General features: G+C 37.5%; 2 protein-coding genes across 10 annotated transcripts in view; one reads left to right on the top strand and one right to left on the bottom strand.

The window, feature by feature from the left end:
• The window catches only part of ARL6IP6 (ADP ribosylation factor like GTPase 6 interacting protein 6), a 36,595-nt gene extending 17,093 nt beyond the window's left edge, over positions 1–19,502 (bottom strand). Inside the window, exons 1-4 of one of the 2 annotated variants that reach the window (XM_032857830.1) lie at positions 18,425–19,502; positions 16,762–16,815; positions 7,416–7,548; positions 5,566–6,129 (exon numbers count right to left, since the gene is read on the bottom strand). In XM_032857830.1, the coding sequence (XP_032713721.1) occupies positions 6,114–6,129; positions 7,416–7,548; positions 16,762–16,815; positions 18,425–19,355 (1,134 nt within the window). In that variant the 5' untranslated portion in view covers positions 19,356–19,502 and the 3' untranslated portion in view covers positions 5,566–6,113. Of the gene's footprint in view, positions 1–5,565; positions 6,130–7,415; positions 7,549–16,761; positions 16,816–18,424 lie in introns of those variants that run through there. The other variant, XM_032857829.1, reaches the window with a different exon arrangement.
• An 85-nt stretch (positions 19,503–19,587) lies between these two features.
• PRPF40A (pre-mRNA processing factor 40 homolog A) overlaps positions 19,588–22,075 on the top strand; it is a 56,363-nt gene continuing 53,875 nt past the window's right edge. For 3 of the 8 annotated variants that reach the window (XM_032857824.1, XM_032857823.1, XM_032857820.1), the window contains exons 1-2: positions 19,588–20,201; positions 21,316–21,447. In XM_032857824.1, the coding sequence (XP_032713715.1) occupies positions 19,800–20,201; positions 21,316–21,447 (534 nt within the window). In that variant the 5' untranslated portion in view covers positions 19,588–19,799. The remainder of the gene's footprint in view (positions 20,202–21,315; positions 21,448–22,075) is intronic. The other 5 variants (XM_032857828.1, XM_032857826.1, XM_032857825.1 and 2 more) reach the window with 3 other exon arrangements.

Below are 22,075 nucleotides of genomic sequence, written 5' to 3'. Positions count from 1 at the left end.
CTCATATTACTGCCAAAGAAACCATGACCCCATTTTTCTTTTTTTTTTTTTCTTAAAGATTTTATTTATTGATTTGAAAGAGAGAGTGAGCCAGAGACAGGACAAGCCTGGGGAAAAGCAGATGGAGAGGGAGAAGCGGACTCCCCACTGAGCAGGGAGACCGACAGGAGGCTTGATCCCAGGACCCTGGAATGATGACCTAAGCCGAAGGCAGGTGCTTAACTGACTAAGCCACCCAGACGCCCCCATGACCCCATTTCTATTTTGATTTTACTACTGTATTTGTATCTTCTTAACCCCTAAGAATTAAAGCCCCTAAAGTAAGAAGGACAAGTTAGAGAAAACTCTTTAATAACAGAAAAATAAACCTAATGTTGAATTAAAAAAAAGAATATTCCAATACAGCAATGCCAATCCTAAAACTGGAATTTTCTACGATTAAATACTTTACTCATTGTATGCTTCCCTTCTATAATAACATATACTCATATATAAATATAACGAAAACATAAATATTTCAGCAAATGCTTACATCCAGGACACTTTACACATAAAATAACACAGAGGCACCTGGGTGGTTCAGTCTGCTAAGCATCTGACTCTTGATCACAGGATTTTGAGTTTAAGCCCTGCACTAGGCTCCACGCTGGGCATGGAACCTACTGAAACAAACAAACAAGCAAACAAAACACATGCTAGAGTATCAGATCATATGTGTTAAATTTTAGTCTGTAAAATGATCACCAAAAGCTGTTTACCAAAAAGCAATTCACACCAAAACCAAATGTTCCCTTTTCTTTCTCACTTCTATTTTACTTTGCAGATTCCAAATAAGCAATATACTTAAAAAAAAAAAGCTTTACAGAAATAAATTAAATTTAAATTAAATTAAAAGCATGTGTTTTTTGCAACTGAGTATCTTCATATTTACCAAATATCACTTGTGACTGGAAAAAGATATAGAAAGGCATACAACTGAGAATGTTCCTGACAAAAAGACCAACAGTTTCAGGAAGATAGCAGATAGCTCCCAGTTTGTTAATTAATCACAAAATACTGTAGACTGCCAGTCAAATTCCACAGATAATATTTAAAGCAAGTTTAGTGAAAAAACACTCTTCTTTGTTAGCACATTTCTAGAAATCATGGCATAATACCAATAATTATAAAGATTCCCTACTTTTTGGCCACGAACTGTGCCTCAAAAAAGTCATGATTACAACTAATAATTTATTCTATCCTCAAAGACTCCTTTTCACTTGTAATACTCATGATGATAAACTTCTTAGAACAGAAGACAAGACAGGATTTATGAAGAACTAAGACGTTTTCCAAAATCTACAACACTGTGAATGCATGACATGCTATCTGTACAGTATTTCTTGAGAAGGAGAAAAATTACTTAAAATCAGTTTCTCAGCAAGAAATTCAATAATCCAGACTTTGGATTCAGATAGCCAATTAACTAGATATCTTACTTTTTTATATTACCTTTGACCAGCATAAGGTTAAAATTTGAAATTGCCAGTAATACTTGATTTCTATAATACAACCCATCCTTAATAATTATAACACAAACACTGATTTTTTTCCTCCTTGAAAATAAGTCTTTGTGGATATTTCTAGCACAAAATAATAACCCTATCCCTACAAAATTACTTCTTGGCTTGAAGGTTATAGTCATACACTGTTAAATTCTAATTTTGATCTAAATGCACATTTTTTCATTTCAACAATAAGACTTTTGTTAACCAACACTATTGACTGCAGTGAAGGAACACCCTTAACTTAAGAATATTAGTTGGCCCTTGACCCCTGACTAACTCTACATAAAATCACCAAAAAGCAGACAAATTTAATGACCACTTTCACTGTTCTTCATATCACCATTATTAAATATTTTGATTCTTAATTAAAAAACGAGTTTTTAACTGTTTGCTAACCCATCACTTACATTATCATTTTCCACTAAATTTATTTCTAGACTGCACAGTAACATTTCTACCCTAGGTGGGACCTATTATAATTAATTGAATGGTTTTTATTTTTAGCATGCTGAATAACTATTAAACCTGCAGCTACATTATTGCTCCACTAGATGGGGCACAGGTAATGTGAAATTCACTGTTAGGAAAAATGCAGCTTCAAGGCACCCCTAGCCATACCTAGCTTCCTCCCCAATCAGGAAGACTTAAATAATAAGATATCTTTGGATGGGTAGGTCACATACCTAGAGGCATTAACTCCTGGAAACTATAATTAAAGCAGATAACCACAATATGAAATACTGATTACCCACACAGTTACATTTGCCTGCTCAGAAATCCCTAAGAAAACTGAATGAATGAATGGGGGGAAACTAATGTGAAGTGAACTGGAGGTGCTGATTAAGCAACCTGGAAGAGAAAAATAATGAATTACAAAGTAGTGAGAAGTAGGGAAAGCCTATATAGACACTTTATTCTGAAGTTAACTGCCTCTGTCTCATTATTTAACATGGTAACATATTTTCAGAAATTTTAAGAAAATGATTTAAAAGTATATTTGATTCAAATACACAAAGAAAATGCTTCCTCATAGAGAAGTCTGTGTGTGTAACAATACAGTATACCTTCTAACCCAGTTTGCTAAGTCAGTATAATAATTTTTCTTAATATGCCTTTTGAAGTCCATTAAATATCTGTCTGAAAACATACCTTGCAAAGTTCTTTATCTTGTTATTTCCTAAAGCGAAAATTTCTAAATTTTGTTATGGACTATGCTTGTACCCCCTTCCACACTTTCTCCTATTTATGTATTAAAACCTTACCCCCAGTGTGATAGTATTAGGAGGTAGGGTCTCTGGGGGTAGTTAGGGTTAGATGAGATCATGAGAGTGAAACCTGCTCTCAGTCTTGTGAGGATACAATGTGGAGGCCATGTGCAACCCAGAAGATAGTTATCAGAACCCAACTAAGCTGCCACCCTGATCTTAGACTTTCAGTCTCCACAACTGTGAGAGGAACAAATTTCTGTTGTTTGTAAGCCACCAGTGTATGGTACTTTGTTGTAGTGGCCTCAGCTAAGAAAACAACTAACAAACATAAAAGAATAAATATGAAAAAATACTTTAATGAATACAAGAAAAAGATTTTATTTCTAATCTCAACTCTATCAATGAATTATTCATTCAAATTGCTGATTTCATTAGACCTTTCATGTAATATTTACTAAATATCAATACATGTTGTTTTTTTCTTCCCTTTAGGACTTTATATTTTTAGGGATAAACAACTGAGAGCCACATACATGGGCCTCTCAATTTTTTTCTCCACTTTTACCAATTAGCTTATTTGGGGGGAAAAAAAGCCCAAATGTTTAAAATCTGCAAAGGAGAGCAAAAGACTGCTTTTAAAAAAAAACAGACACGATTATTTTACTCTCATCATGTCTGATACTCATGGTACTAGAAATTAAAAAAATAAGGAAAAAAGTCCCTTCATTTTATGATTCTTAACTATCCTGCTTTTCTTTAGTCTCTAGTTAAGCAAATCCCTGCTTAATAAATTATCTTGGAATCTAGCTATCATTTATATTAGATTTCCCTTTAAAAATAAACTGACATATGATGACGTCTTTAAAGTGTATTTAAAACACTGAAAATTCAAAAGAAATACTGAAAAAAAAGAAAATTCAAAAGAAATAATGTTAAATAATATAAACATATATTATATACATATTATAAAACATGTTAAATAAAAAATGATTTATAAAACAGTATATCTACTATGATTCCAAGTTTATTTTTTTTATTTTTTTTTTTTAAGATTTCATTTATTTATTTGAGAGAGAGAAAGAGAGACCATGAGAGGGGAGAGGTCAGAGGGAGAAGCAGACTCCCCGCCGAGCAGGAAGCCTGATGTGGGACTCGATCCTGGGACTCCAAAATCATGACCCGAGCCGAAGGCAGCCGCTCAACCAACTGAGCCACCCAAGTACCCCCCAAGTTTAATTTTTAAAATATGAAAAGAATGGAAAGATATACATAAAAATGTTGGCAGCCACTTTCTGTTTATAATTTTTCCCATTTTTTTTGTTTTTTTCTTTGAATTTTCAACAAAGAATTTGCACTACTTTCATTTAATCAGGAAAAATATTTATATTAACATCATTGTTTAAGTTATAAAATAGCCTGTTACAAAGATATTTTTATAAATGCATATTACAAATTATTGAAATGTATCAATATGATTTCTAAGAAAATGAAGTCTGATTATTTCAACTTTCTCAAAAGGTACAGAAGTCCTTTCCTTGTATAAGCTCTCACTCTACTGGTGACATAGAGAATATACTTATTCTGACATTTCTGAGTACAGTTATTGCATTATTTTCTACAAGCACTAGAGGGCAGGATTTTCACTATAAAACTCAGTTTCATCAATTAACTCTATATTATATCTGCCTTTGTTGTCTGGTTTCTGTTAATATGCCATCATCTATCACTATATTTATTATATGCCTTTTTTGGACTGTGTCTGTATCAACATATGGTAATTTTAAATGACAGTTTCACTTATGGCCTTGAGTATTTAATAGTTGATTTATAATATATAAAATTAAATTACCAATTTACAAATTGAAAGAAATTCAAATATATATATATGTGAACATAATGTACACATTTTAAAACTGTGGCTCTAGGGCTGTATTAAGAAATATGCAATCTGAGTCTCGAATCTGACACTACCTCCTATTAAAATTGAATGAGTAAGAGCAGCTGGCTGGCTTAGTCAGTGAAGCATGAGACTCTTGATCTCAGGGTTGTGAGTTCTACCCCTATATCTGGTGTATAGATTACTTAAAAAAGTAAAATCTTAAAAAAAAAATTGAATGACTAATAACACACTGAAAACAGAGGTCTATCAATACTGGTTCTAGTTTAATACAAAATGCAAAGATAGGGCACCTGGATGGCTCAGTCGGTTAAGCATCTACTTTTGGCTCAGTTCATGATCCTGGGGGGCTTGGGAATGGAATACCACACTGGTCTCCCTGCTCAGTCGGGAGTCTGCTTCTCCCTCTCCCTTTGCCCCTCTCCCGCTTGTACTAGCCCTTTCTCTTAAACTCTCTCTCAAACAAATAAAATCTTTTTAAAAATGCAAAGACAATTTTTTAAAAGGATTTACTCATTTATTTTGAGAGAGAGAGCATGTGTGTACACGCACGAATGAGGAGGAGGAAGGGCAGACGGAGAGGGAAAGATTCTGCAGCAGACTCCCTGCTCAGCACAGAGCCCCACATTGGGCTCTGGGGCTGGATCCTATGATCCTGAGATCATGACCTGAACCAAAAACCAAGAGTCAGATGCTCAACCAACTGAGACACCCCAGGTACCTTGAAATGCAAAGATGATTTTTAAGAAATTAGTTAAATACCCACAGAATTCCAGTTTTTAAATAGAATACTGAAATGCTTTTTTCTCTAACTCCAAAAGCTTCTAATATCTTTAAGGCTTTTGAATTCTGGTGGGGGTAGAAGAGAATCTGCAAGGGAAAATGATATTCCAGGAAGAGAAAACAGCAAGAGTAAAGTCATGGCATCTCAGAAGTACAGTTTATTCAAGGGATGCCAGGGTAATATGATTATGTGGATACCGAACAGGGTGCACTGGAGAAATAGCTAAAGATAAAGCTGGAAAAGTATGGTAGGATCACTTGGGGAAGGACTGTTCTGCTGTACTTGGAAGTTGACATCAGTTTGAAGGCAGTGAGAAAACCACTGAAGGCTTTTAAACAAGGAAGAGTGTGACTAAGATCTGCTTTTACAGAGGTAACAATATACAGGATGAATTTGAAAAGTGAAAGCTTGGAGTAGGGGAGATGACGGATTGAACGTCACTGGCTAAGGCCTTAAAAAGGGCAAAAACACTGAGGGTACAAAGACAAAGTATTCCAATAACATTCCAAAAGGCAAAGGATATCCATTTGGCAAAGGATAAATGCAGTGAAAAAGCATTTCAAGCCTTGATAAGTGAATGGAGACTGATGTCTTAAAGACAGGCTGGGGTCTTAATAATTTTAAGTGCAGGGTGCGTTCTGATATTCAGGCTGCAAGATCTATTAAATAGCTAGGAATCAGGAGAGAAGTGAGCTATAAAGAAATAAAAGGAAAAAAATATGTAGATTATGATTTTTGGTCGCCTATGAAAGGAGCCTAATTATATTATCAACATTAGATGCACATCCCTTGTTACCAAGTAATTAATATCATCGAGCAGCAGGAGTATAAATTTGAATTGAACAGAATATTGCATAGCAAAATAAACTTAGCAACTGAATGGTACTCATGTAAACTCTGGGATGGTATTGAGCTGTTGGGTATAACTTAATCAATTTAGATTATTAATTACTCATCAATGACTTCTAACACATATACAAAATTTATTGCCAAGGGTATGATTTATGTTTCATATACAGTACAGAGATTTGTTAAGATGTTTAAAATATATACACATATTACAACTGAAGTGAAGCCAGAAGTTTTAAAGATCTATTTATAAGATAGAAAAATATGAGTTTACTTATAATAAGAGCTGGTAATACAATGATTATTAATAAGTATTGTTAGTAGTAAACTTCATATTTACAGAGTCCCTCAAATAGATTTTATTTGATCTCTACAAGCTGTCCATGAAGTAAGCTGAAGCTGGTAGTAATAACAGCAATAATAACAACAATACTCTGGTAATATACATATCTTAAACTAAAATTTATTTCCTACTCTTCACCTTTTCCCCAACCCCTCAGTTTATAGAATTCTCTTATTTGGAAATTTACAGTATTTAAAACCTGAGCTTTCCTGACATAAATAAACTAGATTAGAACACTGCCTACTCAATTTTCTGAAAGTCTTTGAAATACAGAAAATACAGATCAAAGAAATTTATTGTTGTTCCACAATGAAATGCATCTAATTTGATCTAGAGATATAAACTGGGTGTCATAAATGCTTGCTAATTATTAAACAAAACTGAAATCTAAGGAAAAGTCTAATCCAATTATTAAACTGATATTAATCTGACCATTTATACATGCATTTAGTAAGACATTCACATTGCTGGTATAAATTTAGCCTTCATAAACTGTTTAAATGAAATTCCATCCCAAAAGGATAAATAGCAATCAAAGTTCCTTACTTTTTTAGATCATTTCTTGAATTTCATTTTTTAAACAACCATTACATTATCTAGGTAAGGAGTTTAAAATATTCTCCAGTTATCTAAAGGCTGAGCCCAACTGAAAACCTTAAGTCATTTATATTTTATAGAGGCAGGGACCTCAACATGTTATCTTACATAAAGCAGCCTCTTGCTCTTATCTGCTTTAGCATTTCAACAGAATTGAAATGAGTTAAAAAGAAGAAACAGGAATACTTACTTGAACTTGGCTGGTGAAAGAGGAGTAGGAGGAAACATTCCTGGTTCAAAAGAATCAAAATAAGTCACTGTCCAAGAAAAGCTACAGCAGGAGAATCCAGCAGAGAGAGATATTATAAGTAGAGTCCAGAATCCTTAATGGGAAGAGAGGAGAAAAACTTAATTATTAACACCAAAGCAATTTAAAGTAAACCAGTATCTTCATGTTCAAAAGATTATGTGTATTTTTTAACTTCTGAACTTCCTGTAGGTAACATGTAAGAGATTTGAGCTTAGTACAAGCAAACTCATGCAAAAGCATAAAATAATAAATTAGAAGTCATATCATTTAGGGGCGCCTGGGTGGCACAGTGGGTTAAGCGTCTGCCTTCAGCTCAGGTCACGATCCCAGAGTCCTGAGATTGAGCCCCACCACTGGGTCTCCCAGTCAGCAGGCAGGGAGTCTGCCTCTCCCTCTCCATCTCCCCTCTCCCCAGCTCATGCTCTCGGCTCACTCTCTTTTCAAATAAATAAAATCTTTTAATAAAAGAAAAAAATAAGTCATATCATTTAACATTTTATCATTTCAACTATAAGTTAATAACATAAAATAATTAAAAATAAATAACATTTTAATAGTTTAATATTTCTATTATTTAACATGGGGAAAAGAGTACAAATTCAACTTAAGAATATAACTTATCTTCAGCTTTATAAAATTCAACTATAGGAAAAATGGTCAAAATACTTCACTGTTAAAATGTTTAGACATTTTTCATTTACTTTGTGAATCATAGCTTGCTATCTTTTATTACCTAGTATTACGTGATTCCTTTCTTTCCATATCATGCACTTTTGACATAAGAATTAATTTTATGGTATCTACTCTTTACAGCTTTCCTATAAACATTATAAACCTCATTGGATTCTTTTTTCCTCAGTGTATGAACAAAGGTTAACTCCCAATTTAAAATGGGTTAGGACCCTAGGTTCTAGTTTCAAAGTGGAACACTGCAAGATTTTCTCAAAGAACTCTAAAGTCAAAAGCATGGTATTATATTGGATGCATGGAAGGGGTAAAAGAGAAATGGAAGAATAAGGGAAATGAACAAAGTGAGAATAGAGGGAATAAATTAGACAGTTTTTAAGATTTACTTATTTATTTGAGAGAGAGAGAGAGAGAGAGTGAGAGAGGGAACACAAGCAGGGGAGTGGGAGAGGGAGAAGCAGCCTTCCCACCAAGCAGGGAGCCCCATGCAAGGCTCATGACCTGAGCTGAAGGCAAACACTTAATAACTGAGCCACCCAGTTGCCCCAATTTGACAGTTTTTAGATACATATTCAAACTGCCTCTTTAAGAGAGTTTACTATGCCAAGACCACTGATGACTGCGTGTCAGAGGCCTCAGTAGTACCGGGAGGGAGGAAAGGTTGAGAAGACTACAGTTGAGAATGACTTATGAAATACCAAATTTCCTAGCTGCACAAAATGTGCAACCAAGATGTCTTTTAGCAAGTAGGTAAGAAATATGTGCATCTGTCTGTTTATAAACCATACAAAGCCCAGTAATAGTCTTATAAAACAGCTAAGAGACAAACTCACAGCAATGAAGTATTATGAAATACTGTGGCAATCTATTTTTTGAAAGATTAACCTTAATTTTTTCTCACTAGTTCCCTTTCCTTTACCCTTTCAAAGAGATAACAAACTGTACACTCATGGCCCCAGAAGGATGTGAGAAAGAGAAACAGCCACAAGGTCTCTTTGGTTTTGATGTTGCAAAATGATTAAGCAACCTAGGATAGATATAAGCAAGAGGATAGATCAACACAAAATATCTTGAATACACAGTAAAGATAATGAGTTGATTGGGATACAAATAAAATGTCTGTGTAGAACAGGGAGAAAGAAAGACAGGGTTTAATGCACAGGTGAGAAAGATTTCTCCTTGTTTGAAGAAAGTGGTATGTCTGCTCTTGTGTGTATGTATGGAGAAGAGGGGTAGTACTGCTGGGTCTTCCTGGCAGAGCCATGGAGAGGCCACACAACAGTCCAGAGGGATTACAGGATCTTCGAGATGGGCCCAGAGCCAAGTCTACAGATGTCCCTCCCCTAAGTGGGGCACAGAAAGAGCAGATGGTGATGTGGCTGTAAAAATGCGACATCTGACAGGCCATCCTTACCAGAAAGCAAGATGTTTCAGCAGTAACTAACTCATTTGAGCAAATGTTTTGAGGAGTAGGTTGCACCCCACCCCAATGTCCCGGCATAGTGTCACACTTCAGAACCTTAACCCAATCTGAGACTAGGCAGACAGAATCTCAGCAGAGACTGAGGTACAACCTTTCTGCCAACACAGTGCGATACGGGACCAAAATAAAAATTGTAAGTGTACTTAATGTACAGCTACAACTTAAGGAATGGTTATTCTGCCAAATAGCTATTACTTGTTATTATTTAGATGAATACTGCTAAAGGCGAGAAAATAATTGACAAGTTTACACTGTTTAATATTATATAATACAAGTCTGCAGAACAAAGATAGTAATTATGAAAAATCAAATATCTGGGGACTGTTGTGGAATGATGGAAACTTCTAAATATCTAAAAAAAGGTGAGAAAGACATAAAATAACAGATTAAAAATTTACAAAGTATGAGGCTCTCTAGAGTCCATTAAGCTTTTTCATTCAGGTTCTTTAACAGAACACCTGTCAAAATTGATACAAGAATATCCTTGAGTTTTCAAAACTGAGCACTATTCCCCAATCTAAGTGTTTGCCTCATTTTGGGCTTTCTTATTTTATATTCACTTTGAACTAATCAAAAGTTACACCACTGATAAAAGTAGATTCACAGTGAAAGGTCTACAAAAGTACACAGTAATATCATAGTCTAAAAGTGCTTATGCTTCAGAAAGTGACTCAATTTGTTTGTGAACAAGCAGAAAAGCCATACAAGTTGGCAACTAGCAACAACTGAATCTTAACAAGTCCCCTCCTCCAGAATCCTGAAGTCAAAAACTTGACAACTAATGCTACGTAACTCCATTTTACCAAGAGTTAACATAATTTGTAAACAGTACAAAAGCATATAAAAGTTAAAGTCTTCCTACCTCAATTAACCAATTCCACTCCTAAAAGCAATCGGAATTCTCACCAGAAAAACTGTCCTGTGCTTTGCTACTCTCACATAATGATGAGACCTTTTATATCAGTACACACAGCCACAATTCTATTGCATAATTTATGATTCTACCATTTTTAAAAGATTTATTTATTCATTTGAGATAGGGAGAGTGACTAGGGAGAAAGAATTGAGATATAGAAAAGATCACTAAAATCCCATGATGTATCTTAGATTTATAAAAGGATCCAACAGACCAATATTTCAAGATTAAATAAGCTTCATTCCATCAAAAACATAACTAGTCTCTGGAAGATGCCCCAAGAAAGAATAAAAGTCACGAAACACCCATTTTACAAACAGTATTGTTCAAGAGAATTAAAAAATGGGTCCAATAGACCTTGACTTATATTGAGCATTCAAACATGTAGCCAATTAAGTGACTTCAACTTTGAGTAGGTAAGGATAGGTTTTGAGATCTTTTAATTTTGAAAAAAGAAAATCTGCAGGATTTTGTTATTGATTATGTCAGGTTTGTGAACTACTAGACCAGTGATTCTCATGAACTAAAAGCATAAGCATCACCTAGAAAATTTATTAAAAATGAAGAATTTGTGGGTTCCATACCACACCTACTGAATCAGAAACTCTAGAACAGGTGAAGTCTAGTAAGATAAGTTTTACGTCTTCCAGCTAATTCTAATGCCAGTTCAAGTTTTACTTCATTAGCCTAAGAAACATCTCCCCAGATCCCAATTTCTTGGGGATTAGAGTTCCCAATGTGGGCTTCTCATTACACTTCTATGTAGTAAGGAGACCTGCAATGATTTTTAAGACAAATAATTTGGCTGCACAATGATAATTCTTGCTAATAACCCATATTATTTCTGCCTTACTGTTGTGCAAAGCTATCTAGTGACATAAAAATTTTAACATACATTGTTGTGAATTTTGGTTCAGAAGATAATTTATATGAATGAATGCAGGAAGGCTGGCAATACTAGGTGAAGTAACACATGTAAAAAATAAAGTTTGGCATACCGTAAAGGTTAAAAGTATCATTAATTGCTGAATGTTACTTATATTTTTCTAAGCTTAAATTTGTGCTTATCTTTAAACAAAGTTTTTCTTTTTTAAAAATTAATTATTTTTATTAACATGTAATGTATTATTTGCCCCAGGGGTACAGGTCTGTGAATCACCAGGCTTACACATTTCACAGCACTCACCAGAACACATACCCTCCCCAATGTCCATGACCAAGCCACCCTATCCCTAAACCCCTCACCCCCAGCAACCCTGTTTGTTTACTGAGATGAAGAGTCTCTTATGGTTTGTCTCCCTCCAGATCCCATCTTGTTTCATTTTTCCCTCCCTACCCCCCACAACTCCCCACCTTGCCTCTCAAATTCCTCATATCAGAGATCATATAATAATAAACAAAGTTTTTCTTATTGAGAGTCATTGTCATTAATTATAGAAAATAAAAAGATCTAAAACTCAGGTAAATTATCTAAAATTTTGGTTGCATCTTTCCGGTACTTTTGGGCTTTTGTTTTTCTCCTTTTTTGCCTTAGTCGTCATTCTTCAACTAATATGAATAAGCAATACACAAAATTTTACAAACACAGCCACAGGAGAACATATTTGTGAAATTTTCAATGATTACTTCAGTTACCCCACCCAGCTGCAGAGAGCACTATATTATATCCTTAATACATACTGGCCTCAAATTACAACGCTCAATACATTCACTGAAAATAGTTTAAGTTCACAGTTTCAGTCATTTTTCACTGTAAGGAAGAAACTGAGTGGTTGTTTTCAACCTGTGCCTTTCTAAGAGAAACGCGTCATCTTCCAAGGCATCCTTTCTCTTGGAAATTTTTACCAAGATTCTAATGTTCTATCTTATGAAATCATGAGGGTAGAGTCTCACTTATCTCTTGGTAGAATAAATAACTGATAAACTCTTCAAATGAATTGTCTTCATCTTTGATTGAACTCAGTATATATCAATCATCTCTGTAAATGTTCACAAGCCTATAAACATCTCAATCATAAAGGAGAACTAAATGGGTAGCTTAAAAACAAGAATATACCTGGGTGGCTCAGTTGGTTAAGCAACTGCCTTTGGCTCAGGTCATGATCTCAGAGTCCCGGCAACGAGTCCCCCATTGGGCTCCCAGCTCCATGGGGAGTCCGCTTCTCCCTCTGACCTTCTAAGCTCTCATGCTCTCTCTCATACTCTCTCTTAAATAAAAATCTTAAAAAACAAACAAACAAACAAACAAGAATAGCCCCTGACAATGCAAAATGCTACAAATCTGGTCTTAGCCACAAGAGAGACTTAATGTTAACTATTAACTAGTAGATGTCAAGAGTGACAAGTACCAAAAATCTTTTCAGACTGAAGGAACTCCATGAAGTCAATTACAATTCCTGTATGGAATACTTAGGACATGTATATTAAAAGTACTAGTCCTACATTTAATTTAATGACAGTAGTCTTAGGTTAAGCATTTTCCGGTAATAGCATATCTTTCTGTTTTTCTTATGTGCTTATTTCAGGCTTGCCTCAAATAAAAGGTCATTTCATCATACCCTGTAGTAAGACATGAAAAAAAATGTAAAAATTGGAAATAGAATTAAGTATGTGAAAAGTTATAAAACTTGGAAAATGTGACGGATACAAAAGTTAATGTACAAAAATTAAATAATTCCTATTTTTGTTTGCTTTTTTAAAAAAAAGATTTTATTTATTTATTTGACAGAGATCACAAGTAGGCAGAGAGGCAGGAGGGTGGGGGAGGAGGGGATTAGGCTCCCTGCTGAGCAGAGAACCCAACCCCAGCCAAGGGCAGAGGCTTTAACCACCGAGCCATCCAGGTTCACCTAATTCCTGTTTTATATTAATGCAATCAATTTGGCCTGAGAATAACCTTTAGCAGGAAGGACTAAAATGTGATTTAACTAAGTAAACTTAAGTTTTATTTATCTCCCTGAAAAACAGGCTTACAGTAGGGGATGGTTTGTAGGACAATTATAAAAGGAAAGTCCTTCTAATGCCACCTAGGGATGATTAAGGGAGATGAGTTCCAAAACCAGATGACAGCATTTCTTACATCTTCCTGGCTGGTCTACCTCACCAATGAAGAGGAACATTGATAGCATAACCCTATTAACCATTAGGATCAATTAACTCCCCAAATGCACTGATACCATGCTCATCATTAATCCTTTTTTGTTTAAATTATAAACAAAAAGAAGAGTTTCCCAAGAAGACTGCTTTCAGGCAAAGATGACAAGAGAATGGCAGTGTTGCAGATCCTTTCAAAGTCAGGTTTCTTAAGAGGCATTCGGACTTATATCTTATTAGTCTGTCACTAGTCAACTTGCAAGGATTTTAACTGCCTTTAAACACTTTTTAGGTGTGATTCTACTGACTGGCTGGTTCAGTCAGTAGAATGTATGACTCTTGATCTCATGGTTGTAAGCTTGAGCCCCATGTTGGGTATAGAGATTACTTAAAAATAAAATCTTCAAAAACAAAAAAACCCCACACTTCTTTAAAAAAAAAAAAAAAAAAAAAAAGAGAGATTCTTACCCTGCAAAACGATTTCTTAAACTGTGGGGTATCAAAATCACCTATAAAAAATGAAGATTCTTGGACTCTACCCTGAGCTGAAACAAAACCTAGAGATACTTTTTAAAAGAAAGTCCAGGTGATTCTTAAGCATACTAAAATGAGAGCTGTTGCTAAAATTTGCTCTTAATGAGCTACGCCAATCTTGGACCAGGCTTAAATTGCAATAAAAAAATCTGCAGTGTGCAAAATTTTTATTACTCTTTCTAGAAAGAGAACTCTTTCAAGGGAGAGTAGCTACTATGCTTATATATTTGATTCTAAAAACCAGGTGATTCTTAAAGATTTGAGGCAATTTTCAGTAAAATTTAAATAGGAATCACAGAAATATAAAGATAACAAGTATGAACAATAACAATTACAGCAAAAAAAGGGTAATACACAAAACAAACATTATATTTACCTATGAGGTACCTAGCAAACAAGGCAAAGTAAGTGCAATGAAATACAACAAAATTAGTAGGATTTAAAAGGCTACATTCTGCTTTTCCTGTAAAGAGTGGACAAATTCAACACAGTTTTTATTAAAGATTGTTTCTTCATGTAAAAACTTTTATATCAATTGTAAACAGGTAAGGATATAATTCCACAGGCATGACTTCACAGATAAGCTAATGTAGCAATCCTGCTTCATATCTAAGCTAACTCAAGGTTGATTTGATTGCAAGTCAAAATTTGAAAAAAAAAAAAAAACTGGCCTACTTTCAACAATCAGCTGTCTCAATTAGACTTTTAACTGGAGGCTAGTAGTCAAGTCAAAACATTCTTCTGCAGAGAGGTTATACTGTATTTTCTCCCAATGGAAGAGAATTCCAGCTTGGAACAATATAAGTGTTATTTCAGTAACCTCAACTTTATAGGTGCTTAATCATCTTGGCACTGCTTCTCTGAGACAAGTTAAGAATTCTATACTCTTCCGACAGAAAAGCATTTTCTATTACACATTACAATGAATAAGAATATTTGTTATAACTATGCCCACTTTAAAGTTATCCCCAGGTAAGTGACTGAATTAGTTCACCAGATGTTGAGTATACTCTCTATCTGACCACTAAAGCATTGGTTCAAAATAAGGATTTTTGTTTTGGCATAACTATTGTTTAGTAGGGTTTTTTGGCCACAAAGATACAGTAATTTCTCCTCACTACTGAGATTGCTCCTGAATCTTGAAAGTGAATTCATGCCATGAGCAAACACTTAATGATCTTCGTATTAGCTGTCATAGTATTAGGTATCTATCAGGCACATCCAAAAGTATTATCAGACTAACTGGAAGTAGAAAAAGAAGCAGGAAAATGACAAAGCCTTATTACATTCCTTTTGATATTGAACAAGCCATTCCTTCAGATGACAAGTGCCACCCTATGTTTTTCATAAATGTGAATGAAGTTTTCTAACTTTTAAATAGCAACACAGAATTCATGCCTAGTTCTTAAGATTCTGTTCTATTCTTGTGACATCAAGTTGACAGATCAATAAATGCTATGAAAAGCCTCATAACCTTGGCTGTTTTTAGAGATGAAACAGTGTAACAACATACGCTGATAAAATGTGTAACTATAAAGTACATTTTCTCATGCAAGAAGTTGAGAAGACCAAGAAAAGTTTTCATGGGACTAATTTGTTTCTATATTTTGAATATAAAGGTATCCTCTTCTGCAAAATCAGTCAGACTGTATTTTCTATCATTGTGGGGCATTACTCTTGAAGAGATTAAATAGGTCAGCTAAAATTAGGAGAGGGGGTGACATGCAGGATAGGATCTCAACTATTTTTTTTTCCAATTCAGAATGGTTAATTGAATAAATTACAGCAAACAGGAGTAAAATATCCCAAACCAGTAAAGCTCTGGATGCTTCAAAATCATTCTGGCAGGAAGAGATAAATCAAGATAAATAACCCTTGAAGTTTTCACTAGTAATCTGTATGGTATTCTTTTTTTTTTTTTTTTTTAAGATTTTATTTATTTATATGACAGAAATAGAGAGCAAAAGCAGGGTTAGCAGCAGCCAGAGGGACAGGGAGAAGCAGGGACCCTGGGATCATGACCTGAGCTGAAGGCAGATGCTTAAGGACCGAGCCACCCAGGTGTGCCTCTGTAGAGCATTCTATAGACATTCTATAGAAACTCAAGTCTGACTCTTCGTTGTCAATAACCTGTACAAGTATGCCCAATACTTACTACCTTTTTTTAAAAACAAGTTGCTTATAGGAGATATAAATTTAAATTTCTCCTGAGGTCTGCTTAAGATGTCATCTTTGCTAAATTCATGAAGAAGTTTTTTTGTATGTTTTTAATTCCTGGGAAAAGGTATAGGGAGACTTTTCCAGAAAGTAGCAAGAAAATGTTAAATAGTCTCTGGGTCTTTGTCACATACAGTTATATTCAAACTATATTTCTAGTGTGTGTGGTGTATACCCACACACACCAAGTATATATATAAAATCTAATAAAATTTACCACAAACACAAATAAAAAAATTAAGATTGAATGAATTGAACAAGTGATTAAGTATTTTACCCGAAACTTTGTAGTTTAAACATGATCTCGAAAAATAAAAATGAACTCAAAAGCAAATCGAGTGACAGTTAAGTTATACCTAATAGCCCAGTGTCTATGTCCTCTTCAGTCTTTAAATTCTCAGCATGCAACTCTGTAAATACAAAAAAAGAAGGCTTGAGTAAAAAAGATGATTTTACAATTTGAATAGCTTAAAGGCTGGGAAAATATTGTGGACCTGTGGAAACTGCTGTGGAGTCAGAAACAAATGGGTCCAAATTCTGATTCCATATACCAGCTATGAACCTTCAGTATGCAAATAAAGCATTTATGAGTCAACGGCCATATATACACAAAGCTTCTTAGAATTATTGTGAAAATATTTTAAGTTTATTTATTTAATCTCTACCCCCAATGTGGGGCTCAAACTCAAAACCTCAAATCACACATGCTCTTCTGTCAGCCAGGTGCCCCTAAAAATATTTTATGCAATGCAAATTACATAGCATATTAGATTCCTTTCTTCCATTCTCAAAAGTAAGCACAACTCAATGTCTTCTACAAAGGATTCCGCTTACCAAGTTTTGTGACTTAATGATATAAAGGAAATCTCTCACAGCACAAGGGAAATAACTTACAAAACTCTCTCCAAGATACAGTGGAAAAAGAAGGGAGTGAAAGAGTAATGAAACACTGTTAAACAATGTTAAATATGAAACACATATTTAGCATTGACAGTTTACACCCACGATCATTGTATAAAGAGATTCACATTTACTCTAAACTGCCTTGTGTATGAAAATCAAGCCTAAGTTGTTCGCTGCCATCTGCAGCCCAGTAGGAGCTTGGAAGCAATGAGTTAAAAATTAAAACTGGAGTTAAGCTGATTTAATTCTATTTAGTGAAAAAAAAAAAAAAAAAACTAATACTTGGGTGGCAACTTGTTGGGTGCTTCTCACAGAACTAAAGTAGTTTTTGTTTTAATTTTTGTTAGTAACCTGGCCAAAGTCACACACGAACGAGAACTGAGATTTAAACTCGGGTCTGATTCTTTCCACTGTAAAATAAATATCCAGCCATATAGTTTACAGGATAAACCTTGAAAATTTTTTCACAGTACATCTCTTTCTATTCCAATTTGGTTGATACTTAAAACTTCACACTCAAGAAAATAAAACTAAGAATCAGAGAATAGGTTATTTAGGTCCTGTTATAAAACTTCACCACGACACTCTGTTGAAAACCTAATACAAAATCAAGAGGTGCTAATTATTTTACCTGTAAAAGTTGAACTTTTGGCTGTGGGATGGAAATCCGTTCTTTCTGGAATTCTGTGCGTGTACACAATTAGTGAATAGCATACCTCTAACCATTTGTGGATTAAATAAAGTCTTTGAATATGTATAGCCTATTTTAATCACACACTTTTCACCCTCTTTTAATGACTGTTGTCCTCCATAATGCTTAATTTTGTCAACATTTCACCCCAAGTGTTCACTGACTCTACCGTCTCTTCAAGAATACCCATTTAATCAAGACCCTTTCTGAAAACGGGTCTCCTAAGCTCGCACCAGGGTGCTCCACCATTCAGAAAACAAAACAAAACAAAAGGAGATGAGCAAAGAAAGGTGCCAGTGAGGACTCTGGGTGAAAGCCACTCCCAGCTTGCCGGCCTTTGATGGGGAGGAGACAGATGAAAGGCAAGACCCACGTCCAAGATCAACTTTACTCTGGACAGACTTTCAACGCGGGAGCTTCAGTACCTTTTACGATCAGGTAGGCGATGGCGAGGAGGAAGGCGAGGAGGATGGCGAACAGCAGCGAACAAAGAATTGAGAGGACCTGGACCGGCCACCGTCGAGCCTGGGCTCCGTCGTCCGCCACCGCCGAGAAAATGCCATTGCGCTTATCGGGCAGAACTGGAGACCCGTCCCCGTCCCGCCCAAATAGCGAGCCCTTCCTAGGCTCCGACGACGCCCCGGCCGAGAACTCCGCCCGCAGGTCACGGGCCACTTGGTCGCATCCGTCCTCCTCGTCCACTTCACCCTCACCCCAACTATCCCCCTGAGTGAAAGTGGAAAACGCGGGCCGGGAAAACGTGACAGGGGTGTCGAGACGTCGGCGTAGAGCAGCCGAGCGCCGCCCGCCCTCCACGAACGACATGGCGGGAAAGACGAGCGGGCCCGCGGAGGTCGAGAGACTCCCACCCGCCCCGCCCCGCGCTCGCAGCAGCCAATCAGCGGCCAGGCCCCCCCCACAGCCTCCACCACCCGGCACTGGCGCGCAGGGGAGGCGCAGAGGTACGCAACTGGGCGGGGAAGGTGCAGTGGGACCTAAAGAAAGGCTGGGCGCCCCTGGGCCAGAGCACGACCCCAGATCAGTAGGAAGAAAAGGAAGCAGAGAAGTGCGCAGAAAGAGCCAAGCCGAGGCTAAAGGTAGCCAAGTCTCCTCTCCCTGCAGTGCTTCGTCCCGGCCAGAGACCTCCGCCACGGCCGCGTCACCTCTAGGCAAGCGCGCGCCCCAGTAGCACCAAAGCCGCATCTTCTCGACGCCCGGTCCTAGCGCCCGCCCATACCCTCTCGGATTCACATTTCCCAATCGATTTGCTTTCTCCCTTCTTCTGCTATACGCTCCTATTTTTCTCTGGCCCCGCTCTTCCCTGCCTAACTGCCCTTCTCTCTTTTCCTTTTGCATTGTTCTTCCCGCCCCATCACAACTTCCCTCCACCCTGCTCGACACGCCTCCTTCCCGCCCCCTCCTCGGGCTTTCCAGCTGGTGCGTACGGAGCTCGAACCCTCGCCTAAGGAGCCCCTCCTCCTCTCCTGTTCCCCGCCCCCTCTCCTCCTCGAGCACCGCGCGCGCACGCGCGCGCACCCGGCCCCCGCCACCGCTAACGCTAGAAGCTGCTTACCCCACCCCCACCCCACCCCACCCCGGGCAGCCTCAGGTTTGTGGGGCGTACGTAACTCGGGCGGAGGGAGTGAAGGTGGCAGGCCCCAACTGCCCCACCCCCTACGGGGTGAGGTGGTCTAAGCTCGGGAAGCTGGGACACCGCTGTCTTCCCTTCCCCAGGGAAAGTTGGTGGAGTTTTCCCGGCGGAGGCGCAGAAACTTCCTCCGTCCCCCTCCCCCCCCGTCCATGCAGGCGACGCCGAGTGAGGCTGAGGCTGGGGGCGAATCGCCGCAGAGCTGCGTGTCGGCAGCGCATTCTGATTGGACAGTGGGGAAGCCTGTCAGCTTATTGGCCCCGCTGATCCCTCCCCGTAGCGCAGGGCAGCCTTTAACCTTTGGCCCCAGCGGGCGCCAGCCACTCAGATCGCTTCTTGTTGGTATGTGTAGCGGCAGTGGCCGCCGGCGGAGCAGTCTGAGCCCGACGATGAGGCCGGGGACGGGAGCGGAGCGTGGAGGCCTCATGGTGAGTGAAATGGAGAGCCATCCTCCTTCGCGGGGTCCCGGGGACGGGGAGCGGAGATTGTCCGGCTCAAGCCTCTGCTCCAGTTCTTGGGTCTCTGCTGACGGCTTCCTGAGGAGACGGCCCTCGGTAAGGGATCGGTGGAGCAGGGGGAAAGCGGCACAATGAAAAACGAAGTCAGAGAGGCAGGAAGCTTTTTCCAAAAGGAGAAGAAGATGAGAGTGGACGAAGAAAGAGCTCGAGATGGTGGGCTATGTAACGAGGAGGAGAATTGGAGAGTGGGGATGCACAAAGGGAAGAATGTGGGTCCCTGGAAGTTCTTACTGGGCTTGGCCTAGACAGATACGCGGTGGAGGTGCTGGGCCTTGGGCGGGGTGAGCGTTTTGGAGAGGTAGGCCCGCTGTAGCGGGGCGGGGGGAGGCGGAAACTTGATTATGTAGACTTTGAAAGAGGTTGCCAAAATCTGTTTTCACCAGTAGTAGTGGTGGTTGCAAGGGATACAGCTGGGAAGATTGGCAGGGGATAATTAGCTGGTTTTAAGACCTGGAACAATGGGCACAAAGGTAAAGAAATAGTTGTCTTTTAAAAGGGAATTAAAATGGAAATGTTAGTTGTTTGTATTTAGGGTCTTTGAGTGATAGACCTTAGTCTGAATTTTTTTTTTTTTTCCCAGAAGTAATTTTCCTTGTGTTGAAGATTCTTCTAGGAAGTACTGTGTTCATATGTTAGGAGTTAAGTGTCCCTGGGTACCCATAATGTTTGTGTTCTGTTAAGACCAGCTCTTATCTGAAATAATTTGGAAAATCCTCGTTTCAAAGTTTAAAATTAACTTAAAAATAAATTTAATAATAGTTATTGTTAAGATAATAACTAGTTATCTGCTGTGTGAAATAGAACAGAGTTGCGGTTTTTCACCCATAACAGTTTTTAAATTGGTTTTCACATGTTCCTCAGGTTTAGTAAGCTAACTGATGATTAAAGCAGGCTGCTCCGAAAAATAAAATATATACTCTAGCTGTCCAGTAATTATCTTAATTTTTCCCATTTTGGTAAGTTGCAAGCTCATTATGAATATTGGTGGGTAGTGCATTTTGTTTAAGACAAGGAAGTATAAGCTAACCCAGTAACTGAATCACACATTCATCTAATATTAAAGCACTGCACATAACCAAAATGTGGAAATCAGATTTTTGAGAAGCATTTGTTCTTACTTGCTGATTTTTAAATTGTCCCTGTTTTCCAGATGGGGCACCCTGGCATGCATTATGCCCCAATGGGAATGCACCCTATGGGTCAGAGAGCGAATATGCCTCCTGTACCTCATGGAATGATGCCGCAAATGATGCCCCCTATGGGAGGGCCACCAATGGGACAAGTAAGAATGCTTTTGTTTTATTTTGTATTTGTTTGTTGTTTATTTTTGCCTGTGGTATCATTGTATCAAGATTTCAAAACCTGGGTCAATATTTGTAGCTGTTTAAGAATTAGTTTATGTCAAAATAATATTGTTAAAGAAGTCAAATGTTGAGTCATGACACTAATCAAATTGTGAATGTAAGGAAAAGCCTTCTGTATAAAAAATTTATTTTCTGCTACAACAAAACTAAGAGTTCTTTTTTCAAGTAATTGTACATGTAGTCTTTTTAGTGTATGAACATTCTTTTTTCCTAGTATGTTAATTGAAGTTAATGTTTGAAGAGTGTATATTATTTTATAGGTCAACATAATTTATGTCCATGGACCACATAAATGCATAGAATCTAAAAATAGCAATTGTTCAGGTCTTTGCTTTAGAATGAAGTTTATTTCTGAAATAGCTTCTTCTGTGTGTGTGTGTGTGTGTGTGTGTGTGTGCCCGCGCGTGCAGTGGGGGTAGAGTAGGGAGATTCTACTCTTAATTTGATTCTTCATAGGGCAGTGCCAAATAGGTGGTTCACGTTCCACTTAATACTGTTTTGTTTCTGTTTTGTTTTAATGCTTACTGCTTCTGCACTCCTGCTTTT

The sequence above is a fragment of the Lontra canadensis genome, unplaced genomic scaffold (genome assembly GCF_010015895.1).
Source record: "Lontra canadensis isolate GAN:19392208 unplaced genomic scaffold, GSC_riverotter_1.0 scaffold13, whole genome shotgun sequence".
NCBI classification, from domain to species: domain Eukaryota; kingdom Metazoa; phylum Chordata; class Mammalia; order Carnivora; family Mustelidae; genus Lontra; species Lontra canadensis.
This window is presented reverse-complemented; position numbering and strand designations above follow the sequence as displayed.